We start from the raw sequence: 15,404 nt of genomic DNA on the forward strand, positions 1-15,404 counted from the left end.
ATTGAAATTGGCTTATGATATTGTTTAATTGACTAATTATAACATGTTTTATAATTATTGTGTTGTTCAATTGATCAATATATGAATTTTTAGAAAATTAGGGTTCCAAAGAGAAGTAGAAAAGAAAGTAAATGAAAATGTTTGAAAAGACTTACGCAAAGAAGGAAACTCTCCTCAGACTGGCTCTTGATATTTATGAGTGCAAAAGTGAAGTGATTTAAGTATTCAAGCAATATTTGTATCAGAGAGAGAGAGACAAGTGGGAGAATTCCCACCCGAGTTCCAACAAAATCCCCAGCCATTGGATTCGCATCGCACCGTAGAACATGGGGAACATGGAGCCGCAAAAATTTAATGAAGGCATGTCTGAAATGCCGAAATGTTAGGAGCGTGTGTTAGGCAGTTGAAAAGGTACCTACGCAGAGAAAGATGACGTATGATAAGAGTAGGTCAATTGTGGTAATATCGAAATCCTCCTTTCTTCCTGAGGAGCAAAAGAGGAGAATTTTGAGGGGCTATTGTAGGAATGATAAGTCCAGTAGTATATATGTATATATATATATATTAGGCCAGGGTCCAGGTCTGAGGACACCTAGTAATCCGATGATGGGTAAACGTTGTCATGGAAGTCCGCATTTGTGAATGAAGAAAGGGGTCTGGTTATGATGGTCTAGGAAGGTAGTCTGAGGAGTAATGCCTACTCAGCTAAGCAAAGTAGAGGTTAGAAGGTGTGGTCTGCCATTTAGAGCAACGTTTCAGGAGATTCTATTGATAAGGATATACATCATGAAAGCACCGGACAAAGGGAAGCTATGAAATATCTAAGAGAAAGCTACTACCATCGCATTGAATGCTCTGCAGCTAACTCTCTAGTTGCATTAATGTGGAAGTGATACCTGAACAGTAATTTTCAGCCTTATAGCTACTCCCAAAGACTTCAGGAAGGTGCTGATAGGACAGGGATCAATGCCAACAACCTGGTCTACACGTGGAGGGTGGAGATAAAAGAAGGAAGGTAGTATAAAAGAGAAATAATACCCTGAGGAAAGGGGATTGGAGGGGAGATTGAAAAACACTGTAGCCACAAAAATTGGACTTGTAATCAAATTCAAAAGAGATACATATAAGAACACATCTCCTCGGATTGTACCGAGGATGATTTTCTTTAGATAAAACTTGTTTATCTTTGCTTTCAGGTTATCTAGACCCATCATAATTGTTGTCCAATTCATTAGAGCCTAGTGTTCTAACCCACTCTCTACAAATTCATTATATTGGGCTTTTTGGGCCAAGATCCTTTTGACTCTTAGGCTTGGTACTCAAATTGGGTCCTTACCGGAATAATTAGCCCTTCCTTTTGTAGTTGCTATAAATGGTGAAGGGTAAAATAGATAATTCAAAATGTTTAATTAGCTCTACAATCAATCGCTTCTACTCATTTCCCAAATCTCTCCAGTTTTGGGGAATTAAAAATAAGAAGTTAGAGATTCTTAGAATCTCTCAAAATTCCTCCCCCTCCTCCTCCTCCCTTAAAAAAAAACCAAACAAGGTAAATTAAATCATTCTTCCTCTTCCTCTACTCCCCTTCAATCCAAACAGAGTATTAGGGTTTTCTTATTGATGGATTTTTTTTTTTTTGGTTTTTTGGGCGGCATTGACAGGTTAGAGGAAAGAGGGAGTCTATGGTTTTTGTTGATTGCAATGTTTGCTCAGTACTGTGTTATCAATTAAAAGAATGAGCCATCAGATCTCTTTCAAAAAAATTATATTTTCAAGACTAAATTATGAATAAAGCCGATCATATGTGTGTGTGAAAATTTTGCTATTAATTGCTGGTGGATACGAAGAGTTCCATGGTTTGTTCCATTCTAAGGTGGTGACTGGCAGTAGATCAATAGGGTAGGGGTGGTTGATTTCTAGAGAATACTACAAGAGAGAAGAGGGATTGACAGAGAGATTTTCTTCATGGAAGTGAAAGAGAAAAGGCTGCTGTGTTTTAAGTTTTTATTGCATTTAGTATTTCTATCTATTAAGTTGCCACATGACAAAATTTTTAAAGGAAGTATTGGACATAAGGCATTATATTTAAGTTTTGCCCTTTTAATATTTGTAGGCTGAAGTACAAACTACATCCCTAAATTTTGGGGATCTTTAGATTTTAGTTTACACCTAAAAATTTTAGAACTCTTTTTTGTGGAAAAATTTTAGAATTTTGATTTTACTCTTAAAAACTAAAAAGCAAAATATTTTTACCAGTAGAGATTTTCTGGATAACCCAAAATCAGATTTTCCCAAGAAACCTAATCAAACCTATTACAATCTTAAAGCATCCAACCAACCATGCTATTACATCTGAAAACACAAACACCAAAAAGAGATAAACTAATTCCTTTAGAGCACTCACATTTGTGCTTGTATAATAGAAAAGTGTCCACATTTTAGCCAACCAAGCCCAAAATTTACCCACATCATACTACATAAGGTTATGTAAAAATGCATGGTTGCTACTTGTGTTCTTTATTTTTTTTTTCTAATTTACTTTCTCTCCCCTCTTTCACATATCTTTCTCAATTCCTCTATCAAGATTAGATTTGAGATTAGACCACACTCTCTTTGTAATTGGTTTAATATGAACCTTTTCAAGCAAATACCAACCAGACCAAGCAAACACCAATCTTTCTTCAAACTAAGAGCATTAACATCAGCATTACCAACTTAACATTTCAACAAAAAAATTTCTAAATCTAACCAAAACAAACATGCATCAATCTCGCTAAGTTAACAAAAGTTTTTAATGATGCATAGTCTCACTACTTGTAATGAGGCACTGATCATCACTACATTAAAAAACATATATTTTTTATTCAACATCAGACTCTCTCTCTCTCTCTCTCTCTCTCTATGTGTTTGACCATCTCCCCTCTCTTTCTTCATCCGACTGCCTCTCTTCTCTCATTGTCTTTGTTTGTTTGTCTTTTACTCTTTCTCTCTTTGCTATATAACAATCACCACTAAATAGGTAGAGTTTCTGGTGGACAAGGTGGTGGATTGATGGTGGTGCAATCTGGTCTGTCTCTCTTCTCCTCTCTCCATTCACTAGATCTAATGTTTTTGGTTTTTTAGTGGTGATGCTATCAGGTCTAGTGGTGGTACAATTTGAAGCTTATGGTGGTGTGATTATTCGATGGTTCTAGTGGCAGTTATATTTGACTTCTTATTTGTTGTTTGATATTTTTATTTTGATTTTAGTGGTTTTGTAATTTGGGTTCTTAGTGAAAGTTGAGTGAATTTTGGCGTTTGGTGGTTGTTGGTATGCTGGCCCACAATGTGAATAAGAGGAAATAATATTTAATTCCTATATTGATGAAGTATTGAGGCTGATGTATGTGTATGAAAAAAATAAATAGCTAAACTAGAAAAAATAAAGTTTTTTGGGTTAATTTAGCTAAATATTTGAGAAGATTGACGTGAATGCTCTAATAAACATCAAACTTAAAAATAAAATAAAAAAAATTAAAAATTAAAAAATTAAAAAAAAAAAAAAAAAACGCATCAAACTTGCTTTCACCCAACATTTGCATAGTATATCACAGAGTTGAATTTTATCAATGAATCCAAGCCTACATTTTTTTTTTTGGTTAAAATAAAATTGATGGCCTCTTGGTTTGGAAGTGTTTGCAAGTTTGGTTCCCAAGAAAGTCTATGGGTTGGTGGGTTTGTAGTGTTTGCAAATGTGGTACCGTTTGGTTTGAGATGGTTTGGCACTTGGCAGGTATAAACCCCTGTTCCCTGTTCTTCATCCAAGAAAAAAAGGGTTGAAGAAATGTTTAAATTAAATTACGTTAATTTTTTAATTAAATTTTAGTATTTATTTTCATTTTTAGAATATTTTTTAGGTTATTTAATGATGTGGTATGACAAATCCTAGTGCATTATTTTATTGGACCAACCATAAACACATGGCTAGCTAATGTGTCACTTAACGGACACTACATCAACATATTTCTAACGGAGTTTCTAATAATGCAATATAATATAAATTTAGGAGATAAAATCTAAATTCTAAAATTTCAGTATATAAAATTTAAAATTTCTCAAGTTTTAGGAGTGTAATTTGCACTTTAGCTATACTTGTACTGGGCATCAATAATTTCATATTTTTACTATAATCTTGCATTATTTTTTATCTATTAGCATTTTTCTATAAAATTTCAATGATTTGTTTTTATTCCCATATATAATATGCACGCATGTATATTATATTTTGAATAAACAAATATATATAAATTCTTTTTAACTTAGAATTATATGTTTCTTCAAAAAAATTAGAATACTATATATGAGATAATACATACTTTTATTTTTGGCTATGTGAATGAAAAAATATAGGAAACATCATATCCTTCATTAATTTTTTGTATATTCTAATTGTATTAAATTTTTAATTAAATGATTTTTTATAACATCTTAAAGGATTATATTGCCAAGAACCTTGTTGCTCATTGACACTTCTTAGGACGGTAAATGAGGAGAGTCAAGCCAAATATTAAAAGTTCAAACTTATTTATTTAATTTTATTTCAGATGTGAGTTGAGCACGAGCTCAACTGAACTAGCAAAGCCTTCAATTTTATTTATTTTTTTTTTTTTTTTGGTTAAAGAATATACTTTACTTTCATACTAAAGAAAACTCAAATGAGTGACTAAATTAAAATTTTATATATATTTAAAATCAAAAGGTGAGAGAAAATTCAATTAGATTTCAAATTAAATTTTAATTATGGAATAATTTAAGCCCATGTGTTTCATCAAACCTTTTAATTTTTGTGCCAAAGTGTGAAAACCAAATAAACACAATAACAACACTCACTCTTAGTTTCTATTTCTCTACCATAAAAAAATAAAATAAAATAAAAAACCAAAACAAAACAAAAAACAAAGAAAACCCTTAGTTTCTATTTCTAATTGTGGCAGAACATTACAATAATCGTGAAATTCATTTTATTTTTAATGAATACCATTAATTTGGCCTATATACCGCAGCAGGTATAGTTTCGATGTTTATTAGCTTCTTCATGCTTTAAAAGAAAATTCCAGTAGTCATGTTTGTCAAATGCAAGTTTATTCTTCGCCAGGAGGCAGGAGGAAACGCATATGTTCTTCTTAGACACAAAGGACGACATACAGTTGCATATTTGCATCTACCCCAATTCATTTTGTGGTACAAATCCTGAATTACAATGTCCCAGTACTTTATTATTATTTTTGTTGTTGTTATTATTATTATTATTATTATTATTATTTATTGGGTTACTATTATTATTGTTACTATTACTAAATTGGATTTTTTTTTCCTGATGGGATAAATTAAATAGTGGTCACAAATTGCACGAGGAAGGGAAATCGGAAATCTATGTATAAGAAACCAATTTTTGGCTTGAAACCTGACGTCATATTCATTTAAAATAAAGTAACTTATATAAGCCTATTCCATTTTATACCTTATTACATGGTAAGTGATCTGCAGCATACATGTTCTTCAGTTCTTGTATTGTATACCATCATATTTGTTCCAGGTAACACTACTCACCATTTTGTGATGTTATCATTCATCTTGATCCTACAAAATTTCATGCTTCAATTTTTTAATGAAAGTGCAAAACAAGACTGTATTTTAGTGTTTTATAAACTACTGTGTCTCACATCACATTTTACATATTTTCAGGTATTTGAGGATCTGCATGCTATTAACTGGGGCTGGATTTTGATAGAAGAATTGCATGTTCCTATCAATCAAAGAATTGCATGTTCATGGATAATGTACTAGTGAAGGGAAAAACCCATTAGGTGAAGGGAAGTGAGTAGGACTTGTTCATGACCCACAAAGAGGTCTTGAAGCCCACAGGAAGGCAAAAACTCATATGTGAGGGAAAGATTGTTGGGTTATACGTGTGAGAGAAATTCCACATTGAATAAAGATGAAAAGAATGTGTGGTTAATATAATATAATTGAGCACATACCCATTTGGCTTAAACCTTTTGACTTAAAATATGTCTCTATATGTTATAATAATTACTCAAAGAAGCTCCCCAAGATGTTTATCTCCTCAACAAGAGAGACATCTACCTGCTCATTATGAAAATTATTAAGAAAACATTATCTTGGATTGAATTTAACGCATATTTGACTTCCTCAAGCCATTTTTTTTTAACCTAATTGAGAGAGACAGAGAGATACATAATTTGTTTTTGCTTTCATTACCTCGTACCTTTGAAGGCTCCTTAAGAGTAACTTACCAAGACACCATAGCCAGAAATTTGTAATGTTGTGATAATATTGTTTTTAGATGGGCTTGAATGCATGTATATTAGGCTTCTTCAAGCATAGCATGCAATCGCCAATCGGCTTCTTCCTGTAACAATTTTTTTGCTGTTTGGGCATTGTGTTTGTTGGTAGTCCTGGAACTTGGAAGTGACTTACTTGTCAAATTAAGTAGATAAATACTTTGGAGACAAGCTTGTGCAGGTTGAACTGGTTCATTTGAATCGGTCATGTGGAAAAACATGCATGGTAGTTGCTGTCATCGCAATTGATATTCATTCAGGGGAGTTACCATAAGAAATTATGGAAAAGTTTAGAAAACTGTAAAAATAATAATAATAATAATAAATAAATAAATAAGTTCAGGTTTTGTATCTGAATGCTCCGATAGAGTTATGGTTATTTTGAAAGGTTTTTTTCTTCCCAATATTTCCCCCTATTGAAGAGCAGATGGCCCATCACTCTCGGTATTTTTTATAAAAAGTTATCCTAACATGCAATATGAAGTGTTTGTTTAACCATTTGAAATTTCTATAGTTTGAAGTATTAGTTTGACCTTTTCAAATCTCTACAGCTTAATTTAAAAATGTAGGACTTCTATAAGTATCCAGTCATGCATAAATTTTGGTGTCAGGAGTGTACTGGGAGGGCATTACATAATGGCATTTAAAATTGATTCTCTGGTTCTAAACAATGCCACTAATGTTCCAAATAATGGGGTTGTGAGTGCTCGACATAAGCTAGAGCAAATTGAAGCATATATTATTGTGATAACAATCTTTATAGCCTTTCTTGTGGTTTTCGGATCATACAGGCGTCGTAGCCACAGTGTGTTTCTCAAAATTTTAATATGGATAGCTTATGTTTTGCCTACGTACCTGATAACCTACACTTTTGGCCAGATGCAGTCAGCATCCTTTGAAAATGAATTGTTTGTTATTTGGGCGATATTTTTGCTTATTTTCTCTGGAAATGCAGATTGCATCTCTGCCTACAGCCTTCAAGACAATGAGAATCAGAGGAGATATAAAATGGCAGTGCTTGTTAAATATTATGGGCTGGCCTGGTTGATGGGTACGTATAGTCATGAAACAAAATTTATGATACCGCTCTATATCTTTGCTTTCCTAAGGACGTCACTAAGAAGTGAAGCTTTGACCTTGGCTAGCAGAACAGATGGTTTGGTCAGAAATACCAAACTGATTGCAGACTTCATGGCCAATGAGCATACGTTCAGCAACGAAAATGAAGTAGATCCCTCATGCATGAAAGGCTACAAGTATTGGGTGGAAGGCGTAGAAAAGGAAGACATGGAAGTTATCCCACCACTCTACCAATATCATTTGAAGACTGCAAATGAAGTTGTTACCATTGAGATGATCTGGCAATGCCAAGGGAGTCTCCTAAGCTCTACCGGAGATTCAGACGGCCGACTCAAGGACATTTGCCTCTCTTGTGCATTGTTCAGGCTTCTCTGTCGTAGATTTGCAGGATACTCCATGTCTGAAAGGTCCCAGTTGAAGACATGGAATTTTGTTCGGCATGGGCTACTTGCCAAAGAAGGTGATCACGAGAGAGCATTCCGAGTAATTGAGGTCGAACTCGCATTTCTATATGATTTCTTCTACACAAATTATTATGCTTTATCTACCACGGGATTTTCATTATTTAAAAGTATGCAGTTGCTTATTATCATAATTGGTTGTGTAATTGCTGCTCCCATGCTAAAGCATTACCATACACCCAATGGAGACTTGAACCTGCTTACAGTAAGTGGGCGAGATGTTGACGTGCGAGTTACAGCTATAGTTATAGGAGCTATCCTCTTCATGGAAGTTGTTCAATTTTCGGTTGTCAACTTCTCCGATTGGGCTAAGGTACAGTGGCTTTGCTCTTATGTTAAAAACCCTTCATGGCAAAACAATAAATTCATTGAGAAGATTATACAAATTGTCTGCCATAAGAAATGGTTAAAACCTTGGGAGCAAAAACTCGGCCAATATGATCTACTTAAATCCTTTAACCATAACCCTTCCAATTCTTGGGCCTCTCCTTACATAGATATTTCTAGAAAAGGTCAGAAAGAAAGCAGTCGGATCAAATTATCTCTGGAAGTGAAGAAAGCAATTATTGCCTCCCTAAAGGCCAACGAACAGCAATTGAATAATGGGGAAACTTCTCTGGAGCGAAATGGGGTCAAGAATGAACTCTCTTGGGCATGTAGACTTGAGACACAAACGCATGTTATCATGGTCTGGCATATAGCTACTTGTCTTTGTGAGATAAATTGGGAACAAGCCAACCTACAAAGGGAAAGCGAACACTTCATTGTGGCAACTGCATTATCTAAATATTGTGCCTACTTGGTGGCCTTTGCTCCAAGATTTTTACCTGATCATGCGTATATTACAGAATTTATGTTTGACCAGGTAGTTCAAGAAGCCAGGGATAAACTCCAGGGATGCAACTCACCAGCAACTATGTATGACAAGATGATGAGATTTGGCGAAGATGATCATCCTGGAGAAACAATTATTAAAAGAGGTGCTGTTCTTGGGAAGCAACTGTTGGTAGACATAACTGACAATGAACTGAGATGGAAAATTCTAGCAGATTTTTGGGCAGATATGATGTTGTTTGTGAGTCCCTCCGATGACACAACCGTTCATGCAGAGCACCTGACTAAGGGAGGAGAGTTTGTGACTCACTTGTGGGCTTTACTCTCTCATGCAGGCATACTCAATCGAGACTTAGCTCAGAATGTCTGATTAGTGCATTTGTCCACGTGTGTTTTCTCTATGCTTGCATGATAGTGTGATTTATCTTGCATTTGTATTTGTGTTTGTATAGTGGAAATATATAAATATCTATATAAGAAATGGTATGTAAAAATAAATAAATAAAATTGTATACCCTTCTCCAAATATGTGGGTGGGTGTGTAATATATTATGTACATTTAATTCGGTGTGTATTTTCTTTAATCTTGTCATTGCATCCTTGTGTTATATTAATTAGTTGATCCACAAAAGAGACATTACAATCATTTCTATTCTTAAGGGAAAATTATTAGATATTTCTAGGATACGGTGACGTAATGCTTTATCCTCTTACATATTCACTATTTTACATTCATTTTTTGTATTAAAATATTAACATTCTCAGTATTAATTGTAAATATGTAAGTAAAAGAGTAAATGTGAACGAGTATAAAGGAATATTTTTCTTTTAAGATTAAATAGAGCTGTCACTTTTAAATTTCTAAAAGTAAGAGATAAGATGTCATTCTACACCACAACAGTTTTAAATTGACCATGAAGTTTTGGAATGGCTGTTTTGTCTCGTTTGAATGGTATGCCATGTGATGGGAAAAAATTTGCACCCTGTCCTGAATGCCAGGTCTACTTTGAATTGCTCTTCCTAAACACGTTTTGCTGTTGTTGTATGTATATAGATATAAACAATGTGGTTGAAACATGAGTAAATATTTTTTGGAAGGTAAACGAAACGGAGAAAATTTTTAAATAAAATTCAATTTTAGTGGAACATTCGAGCAAGAATTAAGCCACTTCAAGCAAGATAATATTATATGCATCGGGTCTATGTAATTTTTCCTCATGCATAAGAATAGACCCCACAAGTAAGTGTGGGCCACTCGAGCAAGACCTAAGCCCTCTCAAGCGAGATGGTATGACATGCATCTAATGCAAGGTAAATTTTCTCCTCTCGAGCGACTTTTGTGTGCGTTTAGTTCTAAGAGCATTATTTAAATACCAACCGACAAATAGAGAGTGCAACTTGGCACTTACTTCAAGATGAGACAAGCCGAATAGACATCCACCCAAGGGGCACCTAAAGGCTACTTAAGCGGCTCATTAAAGCCCTCTCAAGCATAGCGTAAGGGCCGCTTGAACGAGCCCTGGGCAGAAACAATTTCTACATAATTTTGAAAGAAACTTGTCTTAAACGGTTAGTAAGAGACTAAGAGCTATGAAAGGATTTTTAATTCTTTGAATCAACCAAGGTGACTCTTCAGAGGAAACTATTGAATGATCATACCCATTATTTATAAATAGTGTTTCCATATTCAATTCTTTACAAAAACCTTCACCATTACAAAAATTTACAAGAATTTTTCAAAATCGCTACCTGAAAAATTCTTGGCTTAGTTATATCTTGTGAAATTTTGTCCAAAAGTATCATCCGACATTCAGGTTCAGAACATTGGTAATAGTATTAATCTAAAAAAAAAAAAAAGGTAATTTACTCCCATAGATAATTTTCATAACATAAAATTTATGAGTACAAAAAAATAATAATAATAAAAATTTGAAAAAGCAGTCACGACGATTTCCAACCTAGAAATTGTGAAAGTGAGTAATTGTGTAAATGTGTGTACAATAAAATGCTTATAATAAACACTACTCATAAAATAAAAATATATCTAGACAAGAAGGGTAAGGGTCCGAATGTCCATAATGTATGGTGTAAGGACGCGATTCGTGGCGGACCGTAACAGTGTCGGGTTCGCGCGTGAAAAGGCCCCTAACAATATCATTTGTAGAGCGTGGGTTTGGAAGGCTAGGCCTTGATTGATAGGCGGTGGGTTTTTCGCGGTGTTCGTACGAACTTAAGTTTCCCTACACCCCTGGAGTCTTTCTCCTGGAGGTGGGCTGGGAGGCTCTGGTTTCTGGCCATTTTTCCCAACCCCCTTCTTTAGGTTACTTCTTTTTCCTTTTATATTTCCCTACGTTCATTGTCCTTCGTCCACGTATAAGGTCAACCTTTCCAAAATTGATACTTGTCCCATCAGCCCATATTCAAAGTCGTTGGGGGTGGTTGTAAAAGCCAAAGGCTGCGGCTCTGTCAGGTTCAGAGCATTGAATGGCAGTAAGAGCAGCTTTCCCTGGATATTTTAGATCTTTTGTCCTGGTTTCGGTCCTATACCGTTTCTGCCCTTCTTTCAAGGGGGGGAACTTTGGGTCTGCCGAGGACTGAGCTGTCCTCGGCAGTATCCATAGGCTATTTGGTCGAGCTTGGGCCATGGCCCTCCTCGGCTTGGGCCTTCGGATTTTCCCCAGGTAGATGGGCCCGGCCCGTAAATCATTTGGGCCCCACATATGGTAAGGGGAAAACGAGAGAATAAAGTTTTTAATAACAATGACATGCCATAAGGGTGATGTTGCTGCAATTTCATCAGTATGTTGAGTGACATCATTCCAAGCAAAATTTGTCCCAACTGATCACACAAAATAAAATCTCAATGGAAACAGCAGTATTGGAGAACAAAAAAAGGCCACGCTCAATAAGTTTTAGTGGACTTAACGCAAATGTTGTTAAATTGTGGCAACAACAACTTATACTGCGTCAAGCTGCTATTCTGTTTAGTTTAGAGAGAAATTTTTTTTCCTTTCCAAGGCACATTGACATAGTAATCCCTCATATTCATTCATTATGGATACGTCATAAATGTCAAAAGAGAAAGTATCTAATATAATATATCAAAAGTATCTAATAATTAGTATATTTAGGTATGGTGAGCAATTTCAAAATATAATTGGTAATATGGCATGAATAAAGCAACAATAAATCTTTAGGATTATGTATTTTTTAATCACTTGGTTAGAAATCTTTTATCTTTTGTCTTTTTTCTTTTAGGTAAAATATCATTTTCATTCCTAAACTTTCACATGTTTTCACATTGTGAAGCCCATGTCAATGTCTGGACTGGGCCCAGGGCCCAATCCAAGGAAGGCCCACCCCTTGGCCATGAGAAGGATCCTCCTCGGCCATGAGAAGGACCCTCTTCGGCCATAAATGTAGCCGAGGGCAAAAGGGGGCAACTCAGTCCTGGTGACGACATTTCGAGTCATTTCACCGAACAGGAAAAGTACTAAAACGGCAAAGAACAAGGGAAAGACTGTCATTACTGCAATTAAGTGCTCTGCACCTAACAGAGCTATGCTTTTCAGCTTTTACAACCACCCCCAACCACTTTGGGTATGGGCTGATGGGACAAGTATCAGCCCTAAAAAGACGAACCTACACGTAGACGTTCGTGGGAGGGGGAAAAGCTAGTATAAAAGGAGGAGGAAGCAGTCCAGAAAAAGGGGAAGGGAACCAGGTCCAAGAACCAGAGCCACCCAGGTTGTGCCGAGGAGAAAGTCTTCTTGGCTAAACTCAGTTCACCTCTGTACGATCGTTATGAACACCATGACTAACGACTGTCCGTTCACCAAGGCCTAGCCTTTTAGCCCACTCTCTACAAATTTATTATTTGGGCCTTTAACATTCGAACACAATACCAATTTGGGATCGTTACAAATGAAGTCCTTACAATTGGTGCCATCTGTGGGAAAGGCTTGTGCGTTGGTGCAAACAACGGTTAATCATGGTAGGATCAAGCCCCTGTCAACAGGGGTCCCTCGAAAGAAATAATTTTGGCAGTGGTGCAAACTATGCGAAGGCCTCTCTATCATTTCCAACAGCACGCGGTTGTTGCCCTAACCCAGCTCCCACTCAGGGCTACACTTCGAAGTGCCAGTGACACGGGCAGTCCTAGGGGCTTTTAACATCAAGTCTAGGCCCCACACATTTGCCAAGGGGCTAATCCTCGCGGGCCTAGTAGCCTGATTCACTGAATTCCCATAACTGCTAGACAAAACCAAGGTCTTGTATGATCCTTGGACTCAAACCTATGGGAAAACTAGCCACTGGAAAATATAAGTGTTGGACAAAATCAAGGTCTTGCATGGTCCTTGGACTCAAACCTATGGGGAAACCAGCTACTTCAAAAAGAAAGTGCTAGACAGAACTAAGGTCTTGCATGGTCCTAGGACTCAAACCTATAAGAAAACTAGCCACTAGAAAATATAAGTGTTGGACAGAACCAAGGTCTTGCATGGTCCTCGGACTCAAACCTATGGGGAAACAGGCTACTTCAAAAAGAAAGTACTAGACAGAACCAAGGTCTTGCATGGTCCTTGGATTCAAACCTATAGGAAAACTAGCCACTAGAAAATATAAGTGTTAGACAGAACCAAAGTCTTGCATGGTCCTCGAACTCAAACCTATGGGGAAACCAGCTACTTCAAAAAGAAAGTGCTAGACAGAACCAAGGTCTTACATGGTCCTCGGACTCAAACCTATGGGAAAACTAGCCACTAGAAAATATAAGTGTTGGACAGAACCAAGATCTTGCATAGTCCTCGGACTCAAACCTATGGGGAAACCAGCTACTTCAAAAAGAAAGTGTTAGACAGAACCAATATCCTGCATGGTCCTCGGACTCAAACCTACGAGAAACTAACTACATCAAGAAAGGTTTAAGTCCCAGACAAAATGGAAATCCCACGCGGTCCTCGGACCCCCAGCTCTAAGGAAACTAACACAACCAAGTGTTTAGACCCGGTACAGTCATACCTCGATCCTCGGACCGGATGCCCAAAACAAGCTAAGGCTATAAATATCATCTGAAACGTTGCAAAGCACCCTAGTGCCCGGCGACCCCCTCGGACAGTTCATTTTAGGTTACACATCCTCGGGTGATCGCCCCATACACAATACAGAACATTCAGCTGTTATCCCGGTTAGTCTCATATGGTTAACCTACTTGAAGTTGGCATTGTTATGCCCATCAGTTTTAATAAGTTCAAAGTGATAACTCTTTGCTAATAAGGGCATCAGCCCTAAGTACCGTTCGAAAGAAAAGGACACCAGCACATCCATTCACAAAATAATTATTGCATAAAAGAAAGAACACGCAATATGGGATAAAGTCATCTTTTACTAGACAAAAAAGTAGTACAGCATACAAAAAAAGGGTCTTAGACAAGCCCATACCAGAAACTAACTACAAAAACAAAAAAACAAAAAAAGGGATACACGGGAATGACAAATCCTTTAATTTTGCTCCAGCAGCGACTAAACAGGTCTGGATGGCACCAATGATGGAAGAGAAGAAGAAGCAAAGGCACCTGGTCCATAACCTTGCTCTAGCAGCGACTAAGCAAATTTGGATGGCACCAGTAATGGAAGAGAGGAAGAAGCGGGATGCCAAATCCCCATACCAGCTCTAACAGCAATCAAGCAAGTATCGTATTAGCAGCAATTAGGCGAGAACGGATGGTACCGGCGATGAGAAATCTCAATGCTGTCGCACCAAAAATCTGGTGCGACTCCACCTGGTTCGGATTTTGGCTGAAGGAAGAAGAGGCTCCTTTCTTGCCTTATCGAGGAGAAGAAAAACGAGTCTTTGTCTCCCTTGCCCTGACCGGGCCATTTTGAATCTTAAAGATATCCAAGGCTCCCGACGAGGGTGTGGTCCCTTCACCCTCATCCTGGCCTTGACCATGTCACCCCCTAAGGCTCAGTCACATTGGTAATAGGGACTTTGGGCACGATTGGAGGGTTAGGAATTTGAAAAACTTAAAGGGCCTGCAAATAAAGGGAATGAAGTCCCACCATGCTTCTTATATGGGGGGTAAGCCTGATGGCATTTAATCTGTACAAATCTCCAAGAAAAACTACAAACGAGATAAGTCCCGCTCAATTCCCAAAGCGGTCTTCAGCCGTTGGATTTGCGTCGCCTCATAAAGAGACCTTAATGAAGGCGCACCTCGTGTATCGAAACGGCAGGAACGCGGCGTGGGTAAACCAAAAGAATGTCTCACAACTAGGAACGTGTCCCAAGCAAACGAAGAGGCTCCAACATTGATGAAGGACAAGGCTTGGCAAACCATGACATAGGCCCGACGTCACCAAAACCCTGCTCTCCGTCTGAGGAGTAGGACAACAGGATTTTGAGGGGCTATTGTGGGAGGGGGTATAAAATCGTGAAGCCCATGTCAATGTCTGTGTTGGGCCCAGGGCCCGATCCGAGGAAGTCCCGCCCCTTGGCCATGAGAAGGATCCTCCTCGGCCATGAGAAGGACCCTCCTTGGCCATAAATGTAGCAGAGGGCAAAAAGGGGCAACTCAGTCTTGGTGACGACATTCCGGGTCATTTCGCCGAACAGGAAAAGTACTAAAACGACAAAGAATAAGGGAAAGGCTGTCATTACTGCAATTAAGTGCTCTGCACCTAA

At 37.3% G+C, this 15,404-nt stretch overlaps 1 protein-coding gene across 1 annotated transcript; it reads left to right on the forward strand.

The window, feature by feature from the left end:
- Positions 1–6,980: 6,980 nt before the first annotated feature.
- On the forward strand, positions 6,981–9,089 carry LOC115972758. Its single transcript, XM_031093017.1, has one exon. It carries the CDS (start codon positions 6,981–6,983, stop codon positions 9,087–9,089), a length of 2,109 nt encoding a protein of 702 aa, XP_030948877.1.
- The last annotated feature ends 6,315 nt before the right edge of the window (positions 9,090–15,404 follow it).

The sequence above is a fragment of the Quercus lobata genome, unplaced genomic scaffold, assembly GCF_001633185.2.
Source record: "Quercus lobata isolate SW786 unplaced genomic scaffold, ValleyOak3.0 Primary Assembly Scq3eQI_73, whole genome shotgun sequence".
NCBI classification, from domain to species: domain Eukaryota; kingdom Viridiplantae; phylum Streptophyta; class Magnoliopsida; order Fagales; family Fagaceae; genus Quercus; species Quercus lobata.